General features: G+C 53.1%; 1 protein-coding gene across 1 annotated transcript in view; it reads right to left on the minus strand.

Annotated features, from left to right (window-relative positions):
* SMOC2 (SPARC related modular calcium binding 2) overlaps positions 1 to 24,172 on the minus strand; it is a 117,382-nt gene that overhangs the window by 63,707 nt on the left and 29,503 nt on the right. Inside the window, 3 exon segments of the mRNA XM_077757381.1 lie at positions 10,364 to 10,438; positions 11,777 to 11,827; positions 14,755 to 14,802. Of these exon segments, the coding sequence (XP_077613507.1) occupies positions 10,364 to 10,438; positions 11,777 to 11,827; positions 14,755 to 14,802 (174 nt within the window).

Genomic DNA, 24,172 nt, shown 5'->3' on the forward strand with positions numbered 1-24,172 from the left:
TCCCTGGGTGGGGCTTGAGTCCTGGAGGGTCTCACACGCAGGACTGAAGTACAACCAATAAAAGAAAAATAGATAAAGTGGATTTGATCAAACTTAAGAGCCCTGCTGATTCAAAGGGCACAGCCAGAGAGTGAGCAGATGGTTCAGGGACGGGATACGGTATTTGCTGACCATGGTTCTGCGAAGGGACTTGCGTGTAAAATACATACAGAAGTCTAAGAACTCTAAAATGGCAAATGACAAGTTATCACAAGGCACACAGGGTCTGAACACACATTTCTCCCAGGAGGGCACGCCGTGGGCACTGACCACGTGACAGCGTGCATCACTGGCTACCACGGAAACGTGAATCAAACCACGGCTCTGCAGAACGTGACACGCAACAGGGTGGCTGGGATTCTTTAAAAATGGAAAGTAACGAGTGTTGGAGAGGGCGAGTGCACCGCTGATGACGGTCCCCTGCGCGCACGCTGCTGGCTTCTAAGGATGTTAAAGACAGTCACCACATGGCCACGCAAGTCTACTGTCAGGCAGATACTCAGAAGAGAAAACTATATGTGCGTGATGATGCCACACAAATGTTCACGGAGCCATTGTTCATTTAGCTGAGAAGTGTAAAGGCCACATGACACGGGGAGAGCCACCCCGTGGAGCAGAATTCCGGCATGGACGGGGATGACGCGCGGACACCCGTCTGAGTGTGGGTGGTCCTCGTAAACATGGCGCCCAGTGAAAGGAGCCAGTCACCGAAGAGCAAACCCAGGTGTGTGAAGGGCCCAGCATGAGGAAGTCTCCAGGGACAGAGTAGACTAGTGGCCGTGGGGGCTGGGAGTGGCACTGGGGAATCAGGGTTTGTGGTTCAGCTGGAGGGATGAAAACGTTCTAGAATTAGAAGGCAGGGAGAGCTGCACACGCAGGGACGATACCGACTGTACCCTTCACGACTTACCAGACCACACAGAGCTGCTTAGAGAAAGCTCCCGGCGTGGAGCATGGATGTGTGTGGACGAACGAGGAGGCGGCAGGAGGGTGGCGGGAGGTCTCAGGCCATTTGAGGTGATGGGGGCACCGCGACAGAGGTCTGAACGGGGAGGGGGGGCTCGTGTTTTAAAGGTCAGGGCTGAGAAATCTGCACGCGGACAAGACTCCAGCAGACAGGCGCGTGAGGACACACGGAGACCACGGGGTCCACCGTGGTGACCCAGGTGCCGTGAGCTCACGATGCAGGGAGAGCAGCAGCCACCAAACGGTGCACATGGTTCAAGTGCAGGCCTGCAGAGCCGGGCGCAAGGTGTAGGGTAACCGTGCGTCAGGGACGACTCATGTTGCTTGACCTTTACCCCGATATTCAGATGCCTGTATGGGCTTCAGTGTTTTGTTTTGCATAAATATATAAGAAATAAAAGTCAAATATCCAAATCCTTGTTGATAATAGTTAACGTGTTTGTAGCGATACTTAAATTTTGATGAAAAAAAAAAAGAGCAAACTTATCTTAGGGTGCCTGGGTGGCTTAGTTGGTTGAGCATCTGACTTTGCCTTGAGTCATGATCTCATGATTCATGGGTTCGAGCCCCGCGTCGGGCTCTGTGCTGACAGCTCAGAGCCTGGAGCTGCTTCAGATTCTGTGTCTCCCCCTCTCTCTGCCCCTCCCCTGCTCGCTCTCTCTCTCTCTCTCTCTCAAAAATAAATAAACATTTTAAAAAAGAGCAAACCTATGATGACGATCACCGAGCAGTGCATGGAACTGCTGAATCACTTGTACTACACGCCTGAAACTAACACAACACTGTATGTTAGTTATACCGGAATTGAAGTTAAAAACTTAATGAAAAAATGCTCAAATTATCAAAAGAAAAACCACCTGAGAATCTGCTTAGAAAGACGCTTTGGAAAGCTCACACCGGAGCCTGCAGTATCCCACGCCGGGAAGGACAAGCGAGACGCACATTTACTAGGGGCTTGAGGTCGGATGAGTAGTACTCGCACAGGCGCTGCCCCAGGACAGGGGACTGAGGAGGCAGAGGGTCGGTGGCGTGCTGGCCTCTCCCAGGAGTGTGCACCGGGACGGGGAGACGGGGCATGAGCACACGGCACTTTGTAGCAAAAGCAAAAAAATACATCTATAACATGATACACCCTCATACATGTACCCACATACCATGTGTGTATAAATACACGTGTGTGTCTGATCGTGTGAATACTGACGAATGGCAGGCATGACCTAACCCACAACCAGGACCCAATCCCCGCGGTGACGTTAGAATCTTATTTGCTTTTCTCCTGAAGACCAGTCCCTGGGCTCCGCGAGCACCTGTCGCGGCGAGCACCTGACCTGGGGGAGAGGGTCACAGAAGGCATGAGACGCCAGGCCCAGCTCCCCCTCGGCTGGGGTGGCTCCGGGGCCAAGCTCCCTGCAGTAGGACCCCAGGGAAGGTGGTGGCTGTGTCCTGGGGGGGGGGGCTTCAGCAGGGGGTGCTCGTCGCCTCCGCACACTCCTCCTCTCCTGAAAGTGGCCGCGTGGAATCGAGTCCTGGAGGAACAAAACGAGTGGCGAAAAAAGGTGCCAGGGTCCCGGCAAGACCACCCGGGACACCGGTGCTCACCGGGGTCGGTCAGCTGAGCAAACGGGCACAGGGGCGTTACTGTCAACACCCCCGTGAATCCAGGGGTGTCTGATGGCAACGTGCCAGGTAAACGGCAGCATCAGGCGTCCCCTGGATCTGGTGAACTGCGGTATTTCTTCCATGTGTCAAAAGGCAAAATAATATCCCCTCCGAGGCCTCAAGTGAGGACGGCCCGGAAACAATTCCTCTGCTCACTGAGGCTGTTGTCGGGGGCCAGGCTGGCAGGATCCAATCGACACACACGTCACGCTTTCAGTTACCCGAGTCCTTCCAGGAGACTCGCATTCCTTCAAGCTGTTCTTGTGAGCGCACAGAACCTTAATATGACTCAAACGCTGTGTTTTGATGCAGATATTTCACTTAACATATAACTTAGAAGACAATTTTTAAAAGACTTCACGGTCTGCTCTTTCATCCGAAATACAACTGCCTGATGCATTCTGGCTTTAATCACTAGTGAGATTTTCAGGCAAAAAACATGAGGAAGTATTTCCAGACCAGGATTTATGTGAGACACAGATGTAGGACACAGACATACTAAAGAGAAAAGATAATAAATATAAAGAAGAGCAAAGGGAAGGGAAAAGGTTGCATCAGTTAAAAATATAAAAGCGTTTCTCAGCGAAAAATAAATACCACGTGTCTGCTCGTATAAGATGCTTGTTCATGTACATATGCATATGCGTACATTGCATCATTCTTGGGGAGTGAGTCAAATTCCTTCTCAAGTGGATTAACATTTTTTTAAACTTGCCACAGGGTCACGGAGGCCGTTGTAATCATAGCCGTGCATCCTGCTTGGCCACAAGCCCTGCAGCAATCAGGACTTTATGAGGGTATTTCATCAGCGTTATGGACTTGGCCCACTTGGAGGGAGGACGTGCCACTAGAAATAGTGTGCGGCCGGCAAGTCTCCACACCGTTCTATACCCAACACTACTGCCCGCGGCCAGCGAGCCAGGGCGCAGCCGGACAACACGTACTCGGAAGCCCCTTGGGCTCTCCGGGGGGCGAAGGTAGGAATTCTAACTTCCTTTACCCACGAGTCCCCTCCAAGAAGACCCCCCATGGTTCCGGAGCCGAATCAATTCTGGTTTAGCCTTTAATGTAACTGATGGGAAGACCATAGAAACAATCACAGTGATCTCTGTCCTGCTGGGCTTCTGTTCCTAACTGTGAAAGCGAGGAGAGTCACTTCCTCCAAGTCCGGGCTGCAGCCCCCAGGGGTGTTCCCGCAGCCAGCTCACCTTCCCTTGAGCCCCCGGGACTGGTCCTGTCCTTACGGTGCCCAGCACCTGAACTCTCAACTCGGGTCTCCAAGAACTTGACACGGGACACACGCGCACGTGCACACTCGGGTCCAGGACTCTCCTCCGGGTGTTTGCAAAGTCTGAGACTGACCTTCGACCCGGACAACTGGACCCAAGCCCATCCTGCTGAGTGGCGGACGCTGACGGCCCCCACTGGCCGTGGGGCTTTCACGCCCATCGCCACACTCGTGCCAGGCGGTCTCAGTGCAGACACTTTGAAAGTGACACACAGGGAGGAAGAGGAGCTGATAAGGGTCACGCAGAGCAAACCCCAAACCAGCCCCAGGGACACAGAGGCTGCGGCGGCGCTCGGCAACAGCTGGGACCCTGCTGGAAGAAAGGCCGGCCTGACTCTCGGCCACCAGTGGGGGTGGGGGGAGATGGTCATACCCAAAACTGCTCTGTTGGCCACGTTCCCACATGCACCGTGTGTGCGCACAGCGTCCCAAAGCACCTTCACGGCACACGGTGCCTCTCTCTCCGGTCACCTCCCCTGGTCCAGTGCGTCCCCTCCCACAGAAACGGGGACAGGGCCACGGCTTTGCTCTTGGGTTCCAGAATCGGGAGGCTGCCACCTTCCTCGTCCTCACGCCTGTGGCCCGACCCGGGCTCCAGCCCAGTGCTCCTTCCCATCGCCTCACTTCTGCGGCCGGGCCCTTCCCGGGGTGCAGGCCCAGGGAGGCATGAGATGCCGGCACCATCCAGACCCCACCCACCACACGGGCAGCTCGGCCCGGTGCCCTGGTCCACTGTGCGGAGAATCGGACCAGGGTCATGTCGCCGGGAGCCCGCCAGCGGCGGGACAGGACACCCCCGTCCGATCTGCAAAGCCCTGGTGGGAAATCTGGAGCCGAAAATCTGGGCTAAATCCGAGACTCTGCCACTTAGAGATTCTGAAAATATACTTCCCTATGAGGCAAGAATTAGACCATATTATCCACTGAAATACATAGAACTCTGCCTGATACATAATGAGCTTTCTATAAATTGTAGCTATGATTCTATTTAACATCAGACCTCATCAATTCAATGGCGAATTAGATACGGTATTTTTACACGGTGAGGGCCCCAAGCCTGGACGCACACATGGCTGATGTGTGCTTTCAACCAGCTTGGATGGAATGGGCGTGCTTCCGTTAGTGCATGCCACGCTTACATTGAAATGCTACGTCCTGATTATTTAACACACCTTGTATACTGAAATCAAAGAATTGAACACGGCCAAAATTAAAACTCCCCTTTATAATGAGGAAAACTGAATAAATTCAGCTATGAACACTTCTAAGTATATTAATCTATTTTAAATAATATACTTTTACAGCCCACATTTAAAAAAAGTTATGGGGTTTATCTTAATACTTGAATCTCTTCAAATAACTGAAATTTTATCACTTAAGAATCTCCTCAGTATCTTGCTGTTTTTGCAAACTTATGTTTGAAAAGTGGAATAAAAAGGAAAACTAGTATTTTAAAACTTAGGAACGAAGCAAGAAAAAATAATGGGTATTACTTATCCCTGGGGGGAATGCAATTTACCATGATTTAAAACAGAATCAAAAGATAATTATCTTTGGCACTAATTTTAATATGTGCAATAAAGCAAAAATTATCACCCTGAAGCAAGCAGAAGAATGTTTCCACCGCGGGGGTGCCGGAGAACGGCGCATCCTGGCATCGGGACGCCTCCTGGATATAAAACAGAGCATTTGGGAGCTCGGGGAGGAAGGAACATTTTTCTCCTGAGCGGGAGGGGACGTCAGAGACGATAAGACAGGCCCGTGTGCCCTTGGCTCGCATGCACAGCTCGAAAAGACCAAACGCGGAGAGGTCGGTGAAAGCGGAGGCCTCCAGCACGGCCGGTGGGGACACTGGGCGGCCCTCCCTGGGGTCCCCGAAGGGCCGGCCCTGCGCCGGACCTGGGCTGTTGGAGCGTGGCCAGCTTGGGATGGGACACGACCCCCGGCTGACCCAGTGGGAGAGCCCCCCCACCCAAGGGCTGCTGCCTGGGCCACGCAGACAGGCCGCGGCGTGGACGGTGCCTGGGTCAACTCTTCGCCTCAACATAAAGGTTGTGATCCCACACCTTCCCCCAGAGCAGGGAGCCAACAGAGGCCCCCAGGCGGGACCCACCGGGCCGAGAACCGCAAGAGCGCAGGCCGTGGGGAGGCCGGGGTGGTGCACGCGCACGAGGCCGTGGAAGGGGGGGCGGGGGGCCCGTGGACTCCATGTGACAAGGTTGCACCGGCCTCTCCCGGTGCAGCGGGTCCCGACGCGGCTCCGACAGCGCCTGGAGCCCCAGCCGCCCACTTCCGGCTGCCGCGGGGCTGCTCCGCAGGCTTCGCGCTGGGCCTGCACGGCCCCCACCCCCCCANCGCACCGGCCTCACGCACACCCACGACCCCCGGCCCCGCACCAGCCTCACGCACACCCCTGGCCCCCGGCCCCAGCACCGGCCTCACGCACACCCCCGGCCCCCGCACCGGCCTCACACACACTCACGATGCCCGGGCCCCGCACGCGGCCTCACGCACACCCACGACCCCCCGGCCCCCGCACTGGCCTCACACACACTCACGATGCCCAGGCCCTACACATGGCCTCACATACACCCACGACCCCCGGCCCCGCACCGGCCTCACGCACACCCCCGGCCCCCGCACCGGCCTCACACACACTCATGATGCCCGGGCCCCGCACCAGCCTCACGCACACCCAGGACCCCCGGCCCCGCACCGGCCTCACGCACACCCACGACCCCCGGGCCCCCGCACGTGGCCTCACGCACACCCACGACTCCCGGGCCCCGCACCGGCCTCACGCACACCCATAACCCCCTGCACTCAGCCCTGTGCGCTCACGAGCCCGGGCCCCCGGCCGGCCTGTGCGGGCCAGCGCTCTCCTCCCGGACCCGCACCTGCGGGGCTGACACCTGGGGTTCACCAGGGGATCCCAGAAGGGGCACGAAGTCACTCCCCTGAGCTGCGGCGATGAACAGGCTTCTTCGTTTCTCAAGACTGGGTATTTTGAGTTTCCTTTTCCTTTGATTTATAAAATGAGGGGGCTGGGCTACACGACATTTAGGGTCTCTTCTAGTTCTAAAACCGCATGATCCTAATCACCTAATCTACCCGTTCCCTGAACTTCTTTTCTGCTCTAATCAGTGCCACAGACTTCAAAGAACACTAACTTCCTGTTTTCTAATATGAAAGTATTTTCAGAGAAATTTCATGTTGAAAAACCATCTCTTACTCCTTTTACATTCTATAAATCAATCTTCTATAATTTAAATACAGTATATCACAAAACCTCTGGTAAAAATTTGTGACAAACTTTTATATCTTGTTAGATAGAAATAAAATATAATAAAATGATTCAAGAAAATAGTTGACACTCTAAATTTTTTTAATTTTTGTTTACGTTTTATTTTTGTGAGCACGAGAGACACAGCATGAGCTGGGGAGGGGCAGAGAGAGAGGGAGACACAGAATCTGAAGCAGCTCCAGGCTCTGAACTGTCAGCACAGAGCCCGAGGCCAGGCTCGAACTCACGAACACTGAGATCATGACCTGTCCTGAAGTCGGAGGTTTAACGACTGAGCCACCCAGGTGCCCTGACAGTCTCAATTTTATATTGAAAGAGAAAACTGAGTAACACTTTCTTCACTAAAATACAGGTTTAGGTTTCACTCATTAATTTAATGTGTAATGACTCACATAACACGAGTGATGCCCGTCTTGCTAAATGATCCACCAGGAGACCTCGTCATCTGTTTATATTGTGTTTCAATTAATAAAAGTCAGTAGTCAAACTGTACTTAGAATAATTCTGTTTTCTAGTTTTTCATCTATTTGGTTTTGGTGTTGGCTTCATGTAGTTTGTTTTAGGAAAGTAAGTAATGAAACCATCAAGAGTACCGATGAACACATGAGGGTGAAATTCTTACTGATTTAATATGCACGTACGGAGTGCCCAGCACGTGCACATTCTCAGACTAGGGTGCTACATTTACCTTTGCAGGAATGGTCCCTTCTGGTGACTCCTACCACCAAGTACCCCAACTGTACTGACCACAGGGATACAGAACACACTCATCACGCATGGCCATCGTATTCTACGTACTCAGTAGCACGGGTAATATTATGTTGTGTTAACACAGCCTCATGAAGCAAAAATAGAGGGGCTTTTTACTGATAAAGAAAACCCATTCCCAGTCAGGCCTCTTCTGGAAAAGGACACAAAAGAGTTAAAGACAAACAACTAAATTTTTAAAAATCCAGAAAATACACACATCACCACTCGTGCTTTGTTAAATAAATGTGCCTAATTCTGTCGGCGATCATCAGTAAAAGTATCTGTTAAAAATAAAAACTAAACACAAGTGGTGAGGCTCATTTTACATTTAAGATCTCAACCACAGTGGTCATTATGCAAACCCTACGGCTGTCTGCCGTTTCATTGTTACACTTAATTAAATACTATTTTTAACATTGCAAAATGTCAATTTGATCTGACCGTCTTCAGACCCTCAGAGAGAACACGTGTCCAGACAACCGGTATGCACCACAGACGGCATCTGGTAATTCCATGCCCACATTCGCAAGTCAACCCACCGTCGTCTTTCTGTGTTCTGCCCGTTTAGGCGGATTTAAATCCAATTATCCATGGGGAAACTTCTACAAACTGGCCCTTCCTGAAACATCACCTTCAGTCCCCCTGCACGGTGGGAGCCTGCACTATTACTGTCGGTTAATCATAACTGACAGGTCACTTAAGGCCTGAAAATCTGGGAACAGCTCATGATGAGGGAGACACAAAAATGTGCTTGTTCCACGAGCTGACGTACGCACTCTATCAAAACCTGGAATTGTTTCCTCCGACAATCCAAACTGTTTTTCTAGAAAAATGCACATTTCTAGTGACCTCTTCCAGAATACTTTTATATGTGTGCCCCAGGAGAAGCTCGGGGACTGTCCACTGTCCCTGCGCAAGAAGCTTCCAAGACCCATCAATCTGAAACGTGCCACGCTTCATTCATTTCCCACCCACCCACCGTGCACTTTGGAAGTAAATCTAATGGGCTAACTTTTGGAAATACGGGGACACGATTGAACAAAACCAAGTCCCCAATTCTGAAGTTCCTAAGAGAATATGTATCTTTATACAAAAGGAAAAACGTTTCCCAATCATTTCTGAGAAAATAATTTCCAAATTCGATAAATATGATTTAGATCTATTTCCCTGCCATTTGTGCACACGGACGGTCAGACCTTGGGATCTTTCCCTTTCTCACCTCAGCCCCGTGGGAGCGGCAGCCAGGAGGGATGAGGGCCCGGCCTGGGCAGTAACAACAGGAGCCGAGCAGCTGACGTGGGGCCGGGGACAGTGATGGGAGCGTCACGGACGAAAACCGCACATGCTCCATCCCAAACCCTCTTCTGGGGCCTTCACGGCTCATCCCTCCTGCTGCCTTTCAGGCTGTAAATTGGTGGCTGTTCCAGCCACACGGAGTATGTCCCAGTGGCGGGAAAATACCAGGACTCAGGGCCTCCCTGCAAGGGTCCCTCCAGGGGTGAGTGAAAGGACACAAGGGGGAGGAGAGAATCAAAGTACCCTTAGTAGCCTGAACTTTGAGAAATTCTTGAGGTGTTTGTTATTATTTTTGTTTTTTATAAATAGACATTAAAACGCACTTGGAAGAAGCGCATACAAGCACAGGCCGCACACAGGGCTATGATCTCAGGCTGCCTCTGTGAACATTTACGAGCTTTTCACTGGAGGCTGATCACAGAACATTCGCGTTCTTACTGAGTCTGTGGACCCTCAGCAGATGAATAGTTTAAACCCAGAAGGACACTTCCTTTCAGTTGTATTTAAACAAACAAAAAAAAAGCAATGTTCGAAAAGGCCAGAGGAAGCGCACGTTCAACCACTAAGCACGAACAGAGATCACAGCAAAGAGTCCACTTTCACGAAAGCTGTAAACGTTGCTAACCAGACACCAGGCCACCCACCACCTCTCCACAAATGTCAGGATGGTCAGATTTAAAACATAAAAGTCTGTCAAACACTCCTTTGCAGCAAATGCAATCCACGTAGCTTTCAGGATTTTAAACTAAATTAGCCAAGGGTTTGGTCATCTCTGAAATTTGGTCAAAAGCAAATACTTATTATCAATTATTGCTATTTTTATACCTAAAGCTATAGTCTGTTTGGCATATTCAGAGAAACCTTTTAGAGAACTTAGGAAATTTAATAAAACCACCAAAATCTGACTACATTTTGGTGGTCAAGTCACAGGAATTATTTGCATGACTCATTGGAAACTGAGGGCAAAGATGTACTATCCGCACTGAACTTCCAGAAAGCAAAACCACTTCCTTACGTCGATTAAATCCCTCCTCACAAAGTAATGTTGGGCCCCTTTTTACCTGAATTCTTACTGGTTTTGTTCTGCCGACTCTTAACTTGTTCAGTCCAGAGCGTGGGGTAACGTGACGCAATATCTAATAAACCAAAACAAAATGATAATTGTTTTTAATTCATCATGAAAACACAGTCTCTCAATTAAAGACCTCAGCAGGGAGCCTAAAAACCAAAAAGTCAGTGTGCTAAATCAATACATATTCCACATTTTAAAAGATACCACTAAACAGATTACATATTTGAGACAAAAGAGAAGAATAATATACAGTTATAAAATTTTAGTATACATTTTTTTTCCTTCCTCTTCCAGAGGTGTAAGTAAAATTTCTGTGAATCCAGAGTGGCTCCACCTAAACGGAGTGGGTTTCAGGGAAAATCCCGGAGGTACAGAAACATGTCCTCCTGCTGTAAAGAGGGGTATTCGTGTAACACATGAGCTTTCACTCGGGAAAGACTCATTACAAACTACACTACGTAAAATACAACTTTGTGTAAGACGTTTCAGGAACCCATCGTTTTTGGCAGCACTGTTTCACAAACACCGAGTATTAGCCTGGCGGGTCGGTCACCCCACGGGCCCAAGGACACTCGGAGGAGGCCGCCTTGGTCCAAGGCACCCTCGGCCGCCCTCAGCCTAGAAGCTCAGACGAGTTCCGTCTGTGTTCTCGCCTGCAAAACGGCATCTGAGGACTCGGGGGGCCAATGACACCGGGGAGCACTTAGTGCCGTGCAGACATCTGTCACCACTGTCACTGTTACGTGCTCACCGCCATGTGGCTCCACCTCTCATCCTCTGCTTCAGTTATTATGTGCATTCCTTATACCTTGTCTTCAACCCTCACTCCTTCTGGCCTGACAATGTGTGACACTTTGGCAAACGCTTCAGACAATTTATTAAAGGCTAAGAATAGGACAATCCCTCTTTGCCGTGACTATAAAATCCAGAACACCTGAGACACACCCTCATGCCCATGGCCTTACAGCTTGCCTCACATACCGCATCGTGGCAAGCTCGAGACGCGACAGACGTGGAATCGGAACAGGGAACAAGGCGTGTGTTATTGCACACTTCTGAAATGTATCCTTTATATTATCCAAATTATAAAATCTCAACTCCTAGATTTTGATTTGGAAAAAAAAAAAAAAAGACCTTTGCACTGTGCTGTATGACAGCAGCATGGCCATATTCTCTAGCCGTGCTCTGAAGCCACCGTGAAGGACAGCAGGTGTCAGAAAGTTGGAAGTGGCCAAATCCGGTCCACCTGGAGTGGACTCCCAGCAGGTGACTCGCCTGCGCCTCCCATGCCCATGACTGCCCCCGCACACGCCCGCCGTCCTCACCCCGCACACATCCACGTCTTCCCCCCACGCGCATCCACGTCCTCCCCCAGCAAGACCCTGTTTTGGGCCGGGCTCACCTTCTTCATCTCCTTGAGGCTGCGTCTCCAGCGCTGGAGCTGAGGCATCATCTGAATTCAGAACGGAAAAGATTTGCAAGGAGACTACAATTATGAGAGTAAGTTCAGTTAAGTGCGCATACAGGATGGAAGCTGAGGGCTTGCATACACCCCAACACCAACCAAACCACCCCCCGGGGGCCCAGGGCAGCAGGGCTGGCAGTGGTGTGGCTAAAATGGCACAGGGCGCATGGGTGAGGGGCCACCTGGGAGCTTGTACCAGCTGGAAACCCAGCCCGTGGTGGGTGTTGGGGTTCCCGCCCCTCGGAGCCGAGCCATTCAGGGCAGGTGAGGGAGAGACAGGAATGACCCAAGCAAGGGGTCACAGTAGTGGGAAGGGGGACATGTCAACAAAGTCAGTGGGTTGGAATGACCGAAGATAGGAGAGATGGAGGCTGGGCTGGGGGCTGGGGAATGGGGGCTGTGGGGGGAGGAGCCCAGGTACCCCTGCTCTGCCCCTCACCCCGTTTTCCCGAGTGGAGGGCAGGCATCTAAGGATCAGGCCCTGACTTGCTGCCCTGTGCACCCCTGCACCACCAGCCCCTCCGTCACCCCTGCAGGAGCTGGGGAACAAGAGTCAACATCACAGAGCGGGACGCGGTGTGGGTGACGGAGCCGCTCCACGCCATTTCTCTGGTGGCATAGGCTCCCCTGGATTCGTTTTATTTAATTAGTAGAGAGACTGTGGTTCCCTGGTACAAGGTCAGGTTCTAGAGAGTTCCAAGACATGGCAGGATGATGTGGAGAGTGAGCTGCTGGAAGTCGGCCCCCGATAAGCGGGGGCCCCTGCCAGGGACACAACCACAAGGCAGTTTGCGGGGCCCTGGGAGCCAGCCAGTTGTTTCTCACTGGAGCCTGCCCATGTGACCTTGTTATATAATAATTTGAGGATTAAAATACAATAAACAGTGCTGTAGATGAGGGCCAGCCACGGGGCTTATCTGTGATTCAGGACTCCCCCAGATGTCTGAGGAATAAAAATGAAGTTTCTCATAAGTTCTTTTGGGAGGCAGACCAGAAAGCTTTTTTAAAAAACTTTAACATTGAACGATCATTTGAGAAAAGGCCGGCTCTCTGTCAAGACGTCGACAGAACATAAGGTCGCCTGTTTGAGAAACTCAGGTTGTAACACTAATGGTCACTCTGAGCCGCTGAAGCTCATGTAAAATCCCTTCCACACACCACGGTGACACGGGAACACATCTACAGCGGCCGCACACGTAGTGAGCGCTGTACAATTTCACCGAGGCCCGGGCAGGTCACCGCTGTGGGGCCGCCAGCCTGTTCCCAAAATCCCCGGGAGCCTGAAAGCTCAGACTGGCCTGCATACGGCGAGCAAGGCGTGGGGCACCCCAGTGACCGCCCGCAGGCCTTCCCTCGCCCCCCAGCGCCAGCACAGGGAGCCCTTCTCTGTCACCGTGACCCTGCTCACCCCATCAGCCACGCTCTGGTCCCTGGCCGACTTTTGCCCCAATGTAACTGACACACTGGCACCTACTGAACTCGGCCTGGAGACAATGAAACAAAACCACGGAGGGCCGTGTGCCTTTTATTTTCCTCACTAGAGTCTGTAACGTCTCGTTTTGATCCGCAAGCCAGCTTTGCTGCCTAATCTCAGGGATTTTCTGTTGTGTGCGCGTCCATAGGTCAAGAGGCTTCAGTAAAAAGGAGTGTATTCCTGCCTTACGTTAACTTCTGTGCCCACATGCCAATTCCCTAGGGATATTCATTTAACTTTTACAGAGGATTCAACATGTGTCGCACAGGAACAGGTTTAGGAAACGCCCTCTGAAATGGCATTTCCTTCCCTTTCCTCCTCCCCTGAGCACTGGATTGATGTTTGCAATCACGAATACTATCCCTTCCTCGTCTCTAAAAAATACTGACATGCCCTCCCCAGGATCTTAGACTCAAATCCAAGCTGTTCTGGGCGACTTTATCGCCTTTTCCAAACATACACCCTCGCTCCAGCCAGTGTTCTGACTATGACTTCCCGTCATTTTCCTCAATTATGAGGCTCTTCTGTTGTACATTATGCGTGTCCCCTACTCCACAGCCTCCGTGGCCACCACCACCTCCCCTTTCATGAGACCACTCGTGTGCCACTCGGTGCCTGTGCCCAGTGCCCACCCGAGGCACGCCTGGGGACTCTGACATCCTCCTAGGGCAGCGGCGGGGCCCACCCTGATCTCAGGCCACACCAAAGGGAATGCGCTTGAGTAAAACTCCACACTACTCCGCTTTAGGTCACTTTTCTTTATTACTGGTTCATATACTGTAACCTACATCAGAAGAAGAGTTGCCTGAAGTGTTGGTATTAAAACATTTTTTTAATTCTGTCTTGAAAACGACTTCTGACATTAAAGGTCGACATGACATAAAGGCAAAAACGTGTCCCTGGGTCTAAAGGATGTGCTGCGGGAAGGGCGAAGGTGGGGCCCATGGAAGGTCATGGTGGGCGCACCGTAGCCTGTGTGGAATGAAGCCACCGCTACGGAAATGGCTTGCTGTTCCACTTGTTGCTACCAGTCCCAGGGGACACGACTGTCACACATGGGAAAGAATACCCCTCTTTCTCACAAGGAAGAGTTGACACCTCTTTCCCAGCAGCCCTCAGGATTGCTACACTCCTGAAATACACAGGAGCCCCTCCCCGGGCAAAGACTGTGGCACCAGGCAACACATACTGGTGGCCCCGACACAGGCCACGTCAGAAGGGCCCTCCCACGGGCGGGCGTGGGTTACACGCCCCACACCTACAGGACCCTGGCGGTCCGAAGGGAGGAATAAAACAGTGTTGAACGAATACATAACAAACTGCGTCAGCTCTCCTATCATTTAGTCCACATTTAAATTTTAACTTGAGAAGCTATCTTAAGGCATCGACTGAATTAGCTGTGATATATCATCATCATGAAAATTTATTTTAAGATAGTTACCTGTTTTTCCCGTGCCTTCCCGTTGGGGCAGCTTTTCATTTACGGAACCTGAGGGGGGAAAGAAGGAATAAATTATCGCTGGCTGCCAAGTGGCCATCCATAGTCGTCACACAAGCTTCCTTCCACCTCCAATGGGTCGCAGAGCCTGTCACGTTCTGGTTAAACAGGCCACCTAGGACCCAGGGGTGACAATGTCAGCTGCAGTCACAAGCCCTAAGCTAGGAAGCCAGAGTGTTCCTACCGCCGTTGCTCGGCAGTGGGCCAGACCTGACACTCTGTAATAAACAACACGTCAGCTTCTTCAGCGACACGTGCAACACTGTGTGGGGACAGCGAAGGAACTGGAACTAAGGAGGGCATGTCTTCAAAGTAACACAAAGTTCTGCCAGAAACGCGGTGGGGCTGGGTGTCGTCCCACAGGAAAGGCTGAGGGGCCGCGTGTGTAGACGAGCGCGGGAAGCCGCGAGGCTGGCGAGTAACGCGAGCGCTTGCGACATCCATTACACGCAGACGTTCGAGCGACGGACCGCAGGCCTTGCNCCCCTCCCGAAGGCCGACAAGGAGCCCGGCCGCCCGGCGGGACCCGCTGAGGCCTCACGGTCTTGAACGTGAGGCTGACACGCAAACCACCACTTACACCAAAGACGTAAACCGTACGACACCTTGAGGACAAGCTTCCTGTTTCTGGGCTGTAACTACCACCGTGGGAGACGCGCGGCCGGCACCGTCGGAAAGGACCGCACGGGGCGGACGGCAACACACGCTTGCGGACGCCGCCGGNCGTGCACTTGGAAGTTTCACCGAGGACCTGGTTCTCCGCGGCAGCCCGCGCCGGCTCCGCCCCTCCTGCCGCTGGCGGACGCGGCATGGCTTCCAGGCTTCAGAACACAGGGTTCTGCTTTTGCAAGAAGCCTCGGTCTGTGAAAAGGGGCCACGCGTGGTTTTCCCCTAAAGCCTTGGGGCCCTGCCTTTCTGAGATTTCTTAAAAGGCTGAACGGTCTTCCATCCTCAGCTTCCTCTTATCATGTGTTTCTGCAAGGAGTCAAAACATGTTTTGTACTTCTGCCTAGAAATGATAATATTCCACTAATGTTTCTGAATGTAACTATTTGGGCTTTAATATTTCTAGCTAAATGTAAATATCCTACATAATAATTCGATGCCCCGCACGACAGCACTTCTCAACAGAAAATATTTTGTAATCTAAGGGTCGAGGACTTTAACTTGCAGATTCGCAGTCAGCTAAGAGGCAGAGGACCTGGGGGCCTCAGGAAAGGGGAAAGGGTCTCCCTCCGCCCCCAGGCCTGCTGTCTCCCAGACCAACCACTGTTGACCTTGCTCACTAACCCCCTAAATCCACTCGGTGTCTACTCAAGCCGGTCTATACAAAAATAATTCCATCCTGTTCTTAATGTGGAAGAAATGATTTTAAAGCAGAGTCCAGTGTCCCTGGTAACCTGCTCCACAATTCAAGTGTTTTGTGACAGAATTTGAAGGGGATCCAAATGCCCCTGGACAAAAAGCTCCCCAATCTCACCTCCTTCCCTGCAACTTCCTGTCCCAAGGGATGTGGAAAATGGCTGAATATCGCTCTCCACGAAGCAAAACCGTTTGCCGCGTACAGTCCACGAAACCAGAACCAGACAGCTGCTCTCACACTCATTACAGCTCTCAGGAGACAAGATTTGCTGGAGAATTCCCGAGAGTTTGTGACAGACAAAAATTTAGGATGTAGCTGCAGAAAGGGGTATTGAAACAGGGGCTTGGGAGACAGCAAACAGCTTTGTAAACCCCGGGCTGGTCAGCTGTGCCTGCAAGACCTGATCGCTGCCCAGGGACATAAAGATTCATGTGCATATTTCAAAGGACACAGCTGTATTCCCTCCATTTGTGAGATCTCATCCCCTTTAAACGCTGTTTTACCTTTTGTCTAGTTTTATTGAGAAATAATTGGCATACAGCATCGTATCAATTCAAGGCACACATCACAATGATTTGGCTTAGATACATTGTGAATTGATTACCAAGGTAAGTCTCACCGACGTCAATTCTTACAGATACAGATCATTTAATGCTATTTTAAAAGAGGTGGCATTCTTTCTCTACTTCTCTCTCTGTCTCTCTGATAATAACTTAAAAAAATATTTTAAAAGAGGTGGCTTTTTTCACAATCAGAGTATGCATTACTGGTGGAGGAAACCACAAAAACGAGGGAAAAACAGTATCTACGGTTTAAAGGGAATAACGTGAGTCTCATCATCCTGCAGCCGAGCTTGCTCCTCACTCCTGCGCCACGGGACCTGCTTCGGGGCTGCCCAGGCCACGGTCCTCCTCTGGGCAACATGGCAGCTCATCCTCATGGTAGTGGCTGATCCGATTCAAAACCAGCTCAACTATGATGCTTACTGGGTGTTAGCAGATAGTGCAGGAGTGCCTAGCGAATCCCTCGTTCTTCCTGGATGTAAGACTAGATGTTATATAACTACTGTATACAGAACATAGCAGCAGGAAGTAGCACCCGGTACTAGATATTATGTACCTACTGTATACAGAATGTAACAGTGGGAAGTATCCCCCGATCTAGATGGTGATGGTTTTCCATACACCATGACTTCAATAACCACAGATTTTAGTTAAGCGCCTGAGGAATCCAGGCTTTAGAGTAATCACAGAGAGAAATGGGGAGCTTTCTGCTATTTGCCCCTACCTCAGTTTTCCCTACCTATGGACCTCTGGGTCCCATGAGTGATGGGAGTGCAGTGGTCACAGTCAGGGCTCACTTCCAACGGACGAAGGGGACTCACTCCCCTGGATTTTCCTGAGTTTCCCTGCAGGTGACACTACCACCTAGGGTATGATGCAGCTCGGTACCCTACGGGCTGGAGAGAGGGCAGCAGGCGCTAACCTAATGCAGGTTCTGGTGAGGCTGGGCCCCTGGAGAGGCCACAAGGGAGCCCCTGCTTCTGCAGCAGCCGTTCCCGGGCCCAGGAGGAAGAGATGCCTGCAGACCTCCGTGCCCGTGGACAGCGGGTGGGGGGCCATGACCCGGGCGAGCTCTGCCCCCTCCCGGCTGACAGAGCCACATGTCTTCCTCTGAGGGGCTCAAACAGCACAGCATCGTCTGGTCTTGTTCCACTGCACCAGCTGCCTCCCAGCGACCTACCCTGAGGCCCAAGCACCTCGCTGTATCCGTGGGGCCACGCTGGCCACGCCAGCCACCGCCATGTCTGCAGGGTGTCACCAGCTACTTGCCTTATTGTGCCCAGCAGTAGCAGTAGCAAAGGGCAGAAAAGAATTTCATGACTGGCAGCACGATTTCTTGAGATGTGAACTGTGTTCCCCAGATACGCCATGTTCCCATTGAAGAGACAGGCCAGGCCTTTACAGCAGAGGCATCGAATGCCGCTCAAGAAGAACTTCGGCGTGATGGGCTGGCTGAGGTGAGCCTGGGTGCCACCCGTCGCCCCTCCTTGGCCTCCGTTTACCTCTTGTTCCCGTGAGCACCTCACGTGGCAGAGAACTCCATGGAGCCAGAGTCTCATTGCTGAGCGCCTCTGACACAGAAAGGGTCTGGTCTGCCACACTCCCAGTCCCTGCAACCTTGGGCAAGGCCAGGCCGAGCAGCCCCTGACCTGCCCCCACCCCCAACAGCCATCCTATGAGGCCGGGCCATGCCCAGCACGTGAGGGTGGCCTTGGGGACAGTGCTGGGCAGATGGAAAGCAGAAAGGAGCTGCAGTCGCCGCGCAGCGCCCTGTCCCTTGGCGTGATGCAAACTCGACGGCCCAGTAGAGCAGCGTAGGTCACCCCGGGCCACGAGGACCCCTCCGAGCCGTAGCCCTGCCCGTCGGGGTCACTGGTGGCTGGAGAGCCAGGTGGCACCTCCGAGCCTTTTCAGGCCATCCGTGACCCTGTCCCAGGGAGGCGCTGGGACCTCCTGCCCAGACTTGGGCCCCAGGGTAGGCTTCGCCTGAGGCCCGGATGGATCCCAGCAGCTGCAGGTGACTGCTCACCACCCGATGCTACCGTTCCCGCCATCAGACAGCCACGGGGTGTGGCCACACGCTCCTTCCGTCACAGAGCAGGGGAGAGAGAGGGGCCCTTAGCAGGATGTTCAGTCCACCTGGAGAGACACCGAGGTGGGTACTGTGCCCCTCACCTGGAGACGGCGGGAGGGGGCTAGCCAGGGCCAGTGTCCCCGCCAGGAGCATCCGCGTCTCCTGAGACTCATCAGAAACAGACACCCCAGCCTCCTTCCTCCAGGGCCGCTCCTGGGACAGAAACTTGAGGACCGCACTCCGCACTGAGAGGCCTGGCCCATGCTTCCTGCGGGCACGGTTATTACGTGTCACCGTCCTCGTCACGTCCGCGCATCTGCGTCCCCTCTCGGCCAGGCCACTGCCGCCACTGTGCCTCCCATTGCTCTTGTTTCCATGGCCAAGAAACCAAACCACACCGACCCGTTTCCTGTCGGTGAGCCTGCGGCCAGGCCCAGGCTCGCCCCGCGCGACAGAGGGCAGTGGCTCTGGGGTTCCCTTCCCGGGCCTCATCCTGTGTGCGGTGAGGCCAGCCTTGACCCCTGCTTGCAGGAGCGTCAGAGGCGAGGAACGCTCTGGACGTGCCGCTGCCGGGCACACAGGAGCTCGGCTGCCACACACAGTGCTGTGAAAATAAGTTCTACTCGCTTAAACACGCTTAAAAGAAAACACACATCCTTGTCTGTCTTTGCACAGAATGTCTCCGGAAGGACACAGCCACTGGGGCTGGGATACAGACATGAGGACCAGTCACCCCACAGCATCTCCCAACTCCTTTCACAGCTTTAGTGACTATGTATTCAGTAACTAATGTGACAGAACAGACACTGAGGCACAGGTGTGGAAAAAGACACCCTGGAGTGTGGAAGCTGTGAGAGCCTCAATTACCAACTATAGCCACCAATTAAATGTACAGTACAGTAACCTAGTAGGTTGAAACATAAAAATAAAAATGCAGTGGGGCACCCGGGGGCTCAGTCGGTTGAGCGTCCGACTCTTGATTTTGGCTCACACCCTGATCTTACACTTTGTGCGTCGATTCGATGCCTTCAGAAATTTCCACTATCTGGGGCGCCTGGGTGGCTTAGTCGGTTAAGTGTCCGACTTTCGCTTAGGTCATGATCTCGCGGTTCGTGGGTTCGAGCCCCGCGTCGGGCTCTGTGCTGACTGCCAGCTCAGAGCCTGGAGCCTGTTTCAGTCTGTGACTCCCTCTCTCTCTGACCCTCCCCTGCTCACGCTGTCTGTCTGTCTGTCTCTCTCTCTCCCCTAGAAATAAATAAAAATACAAAAAAAAAAAAAAAGAAATTTCCACTATCTGTAAATTTTATCGGAAATTGTACATACCTGGCACTGGCTGTATCAAACTGCTATTTTTATCTCATCAGGGATGCAAAACGAATTTCCTCAATGCCTCAAAAATGGTCGCAGCAGTCCCTGAGGATTTATGTTTTTCCTTAAAACAAATCTCGGTGCGTGGCGTCTACACCGCAGCCCAGCAGCCCAGGTGGGCAGCTGGTGGTCACGCTGCGGCAGGGCACACTCCCTCGGGTGCACCTTCCACTCCGTTAGAGCTGTCTGTGCCTGGGGTCCCTTGCCAGTATGCACCGAAATATTGTTTTACTATCACTTTTCGGGAAGAGAACTGTTAAGCCTAAAGAAAAAGCCATTTTGGGGCGCCTGGGTGGCTTAGTTGGTTAAGCATCCGACTTTCGCTTAGGTCGTGATCTCGCGGTTCGTGGGTTCGAGCCCCGCGTCGGGCTCTGTGCTGACTGCCAGCTCAGAGCCTGGAGCCTGTTTCGGAGTCTGTCACTCCCTCTCTCTCTGACCCTCCCCTGCTCACGCTGTCTCTCTCTCTCTCCTAGAAATTAAAAAAAAAATTAAAAAAAAAGAAAAAGCCATTTTGAGAGGGAAAAGGGCCTCCTTCTGATTGGTACCCTTCCCAATTCACACTACGCAGCTGTGAATTTGCATTTCCATAATCTTCATAAAGAAACACATGGGAGATGTTAGAAGCCAGCCGCAGCTGTTGATTTTGATGCTTGGAAATTCGGTTGTGCTAGATGAATTTCCTTCAAATTCCTCAGGTGTGCAGGGTCCTTAACTTAGTGTCAGGGAAATTCATTCACGAAAAATGAAAAAAACAGTTAGCTTCTCTCTATGAAGTGAAAATTTTCAGAAATGTTGAGGAGAGGGGCACCTGGGTGGCTCAGTCGGTTAAGCGTCCGACTTCGGCTCAGGTCATGATCTCACGGTTCGTGGGTTCGAGCCCGGCGTCGGGCTCTGTGCTGACAGCTCGGGGCCTGGAGCTGCTTCAGTTCTGTGTCTCCCTCTCTCTCTGACCCTCCCCTGCTCACGCTGTCTCTCTCTCTCTCTCAGAAATAAATAAAACATTAAAATAAGAAGGAAATGACGAGGATGTCCACAGAAATGTGACCTTGCTGCGCTCCAGGTAGAGGCCAGAGCAGCAGGCAGTGTGGACAAGAGGGAGGACCACTCTCTGCGAACCACACCTCACGCAGACACTCTGCATTCACGCCTGGGCCTTCTCCGACCCAGACATACAAGTTGCCCAGATAAGCAGTTGGACTGTGTGAGTGCGATCGGCCCCAGGAAAGGCCCAGGAACTCACTCCTTCCCGTCCGAGGTAATGCAAACCCTCTGATAACGGACATGGAGGGAGCCATATTTGATGTCACAAAACCCGCCAGGGAACAAGTAAGGCACGAGAGGTGACTTTCTGTCCCGCGCCACGAGAAGGCACGGGAATACCGGGCGTGGCAATGTCAGGTGAACAGGATCTCCATCCTGCGCCCGAGAACTCTCCCCATAGCCCACCCTGGTTTAAGAAGGGGGAGGCGGATCACAGGACGACCCCCCTCTGCTCCCCTGTATCCCCAAGTCTGTAGCTGACTCAAGCACATACCCCAAGCAGAGCTGCACAGGAAGAACCTGGGGACACCGTAACATGAAGATGCGCACATGTGGGTTCACTGTACTCAAACCACTTTGGACTCTTGCCAGGAACAAGCTCATGGCCACGGTGCACAGTCACAGAAGAGAGATGAGATTAAAACCCTGAAGCTATTTCCAAATAATAGCGAATAGGCGAGCTGCACAATCCTCCCTCGGAGAAAAGTCCTTTGTCTCTGACCTCCACCCTGCCCCCAGCAGCGTTAGTCTTCAGATCTTTAGAAGGAAGAAGAAAGGGGCAAATCCTTACAGAAGAAACCCTAATCAGCGGTGCACAGATGGAGACGTGTTACCCCGGCCCCTCACCAGCACAGAGGACGGGCAAGCTCCCCGTCATTCCCTTCATGTCCCGAGCATCCCCCGTGCAGGAAAAGACCCTGAGCAGAGGGCCGTCTGCAGACCCGGGGGCCTCGAGCCACAGGGCAAGGCGAGCGTATAAATCCCCAGCCACCAGCCAGGAGCACCCGCTTTCCAGCAGGCGAGGCCTGGAGTGCCTCTGGGTGCAGTTCAGAGAGCAGCTCTCTGGTCCCACATACTCTCAAGGCCACACGCTGTTTGCGACGGGCATTTGCGCTCGCTGCACGCAGGGAGAAGGCTCCCGCCGTTCCCCAGGCTCACCTTCCACGCCCGCCTCAGAAGCACGCTCGGCCAGGAGGAAAGCAAGGAGCCGGAACTCTCCAGAACCTTGAACCACCTTCCCAGAACCATCTGTCCCTCACCAGTCCACGTCCGCCCGGCAGCAAGCCACCCTCTCGTGGGCCTGCAGCCCTCAGCTAACGCTCCCAGCGGTGACCGCGTGTCTGCAGAGGCCCCAGCGCCACACGCGCCCTGCCTGGCAAATCCTCAACAGCAAATAAATGAATCAGCGATGACAGGGAACGGACTCCTCGGGAGAAAGGAGCAGCTGGACATTCGGCGTGAGCCCCAGGTCAGCGGGTCTCGCTCACTACGACTTACTGGAGCAGGAGCTTATTACTGGGTTAGGAGTTCGCCATGTTCAATAACCCGGTCACCAGGAAAGGGGGTCACCAGGGCAGAAGGGCTGGGCCCCCCCCAACCTTCCCCTCCACTGAGCCCCTGCCTCTTACAGCCTCTCGCAGGCCGTGGCTGGAAAGACCCAGCAGATCACTCACTGGCGTCAATCCAAGCAGAGTCCTCACCCCAAGGGACCATCCTTGATTAGAGCTGATTAAAGTAGATGGCAGGTTGTCAGAAGCACCGAGGCACTAACGTGGGGGGTGGAGGGGCCGCAGGCAGCTCCGAGTACCTTCCACAAAACCTCAAACAGGGACTTACACACGTTCTCAATAAGGCATTCAAGGCCCATGTCTCGCATTATTGCTCTTGACTGAAAACGTGGGCTATAGAGGCAGAAAGACACAGATTTAAATCCTAGCTCTGTCCCTTGAAGCACGGAGGCCTTGGGCAGAGTCCTCGCCTGTCAAATACTCCCACCTAGGCTGCTGTGCCGGCCAGCACCCAGGGGCCACAGGCGGGCACCAGGCCCGCCGCCCCCGCCCCTGCACACCGTCACGGAGGCCAAGCACAGCCGCTCATCCCCAAATCGTCATCTCCGCCTCTTCCATCCCGTCCCTCCCTTCCCGCCTCCGGTGCGTCCTTCCTTAAGGCTCCTGCAGCATCTCGAGCCCGGGCGCCCCTTCCCTCCGAGGAGACCCTCAGGGGAGGAGGTCAGGGAGCCGCGAGGCCTCAGGAGGAATTTAGCTTAGTGTGTTACCTCTGCCAGTGCTATGGGCTCTTCAACCTTCTAAGTCTTCCTAAACCTGTGAAATGCTGCACTCCTGCCTAGAATCACACAAACAAACAGAGCAAGACAGACTGTTGTTGAAGATGCAGAGAAACAGCTTCTCCTTCCGGAGAGGGGGCCCCGGTCCAACCCCGCTCCGCCAACACGCCCTGCACGCTCTAGCCCCGCCCTGGTGCTGTGATCCGTGAGACGGCCCTTCCACACCTGTCTCTGTGGCGTCCCACCCGACGAGGCTTCTCCGAGTGCCGGAGGGGACTCTTGTCTGGGTTCAGGTTTTAAACGGACCCCTGTGTTGTATGTTTCCAGGCTTCCCCTGGGGACCGCGCTGGAGCCACGCGCCGGCATGAACGGAGCGAACCACGACGGGCCCCACGGACATCCAGCCACCTCCCGGATCTGGCTGTTAGAGCAAACGCTGCCGTGGACGCCCGGGGGCCTGGGTCTCCCCTGCTGCAGCCGTGAGTGCGGGTCTCGGGGGCCCTGCGGCGCTGCGTCACCGCATGGGAAGGGCACGCGGGCTCCGCCCCAGTGGCTGCAGCCTCCCACGGGAGGCTCTGCACTTCGGCGCTCACGGGCACGTCACGGAGCGCTTTTTCTTTGCTGCTAACTGGGTGGTGTGTAGGGGACTCTCGCTGTAAGTTCATGTG

This window comes from Crocuta crocuta, unplaced genomic scaffold (genome assembly GCF_008692635.1).
Source record: "Crocuta crocuta isolate KB4526 unplaced genomic scaffold, BGI_CrCroc_1.0 scaffold506, whole genome shotgun sequence".
NCBI classification, from domain to species: domain Eukaryota; kingdom Metazoa; phylum Chordata; class Mammalia; order Carnivora; family Hyaenidae; genus Crocuta; species Crocuta crocuta.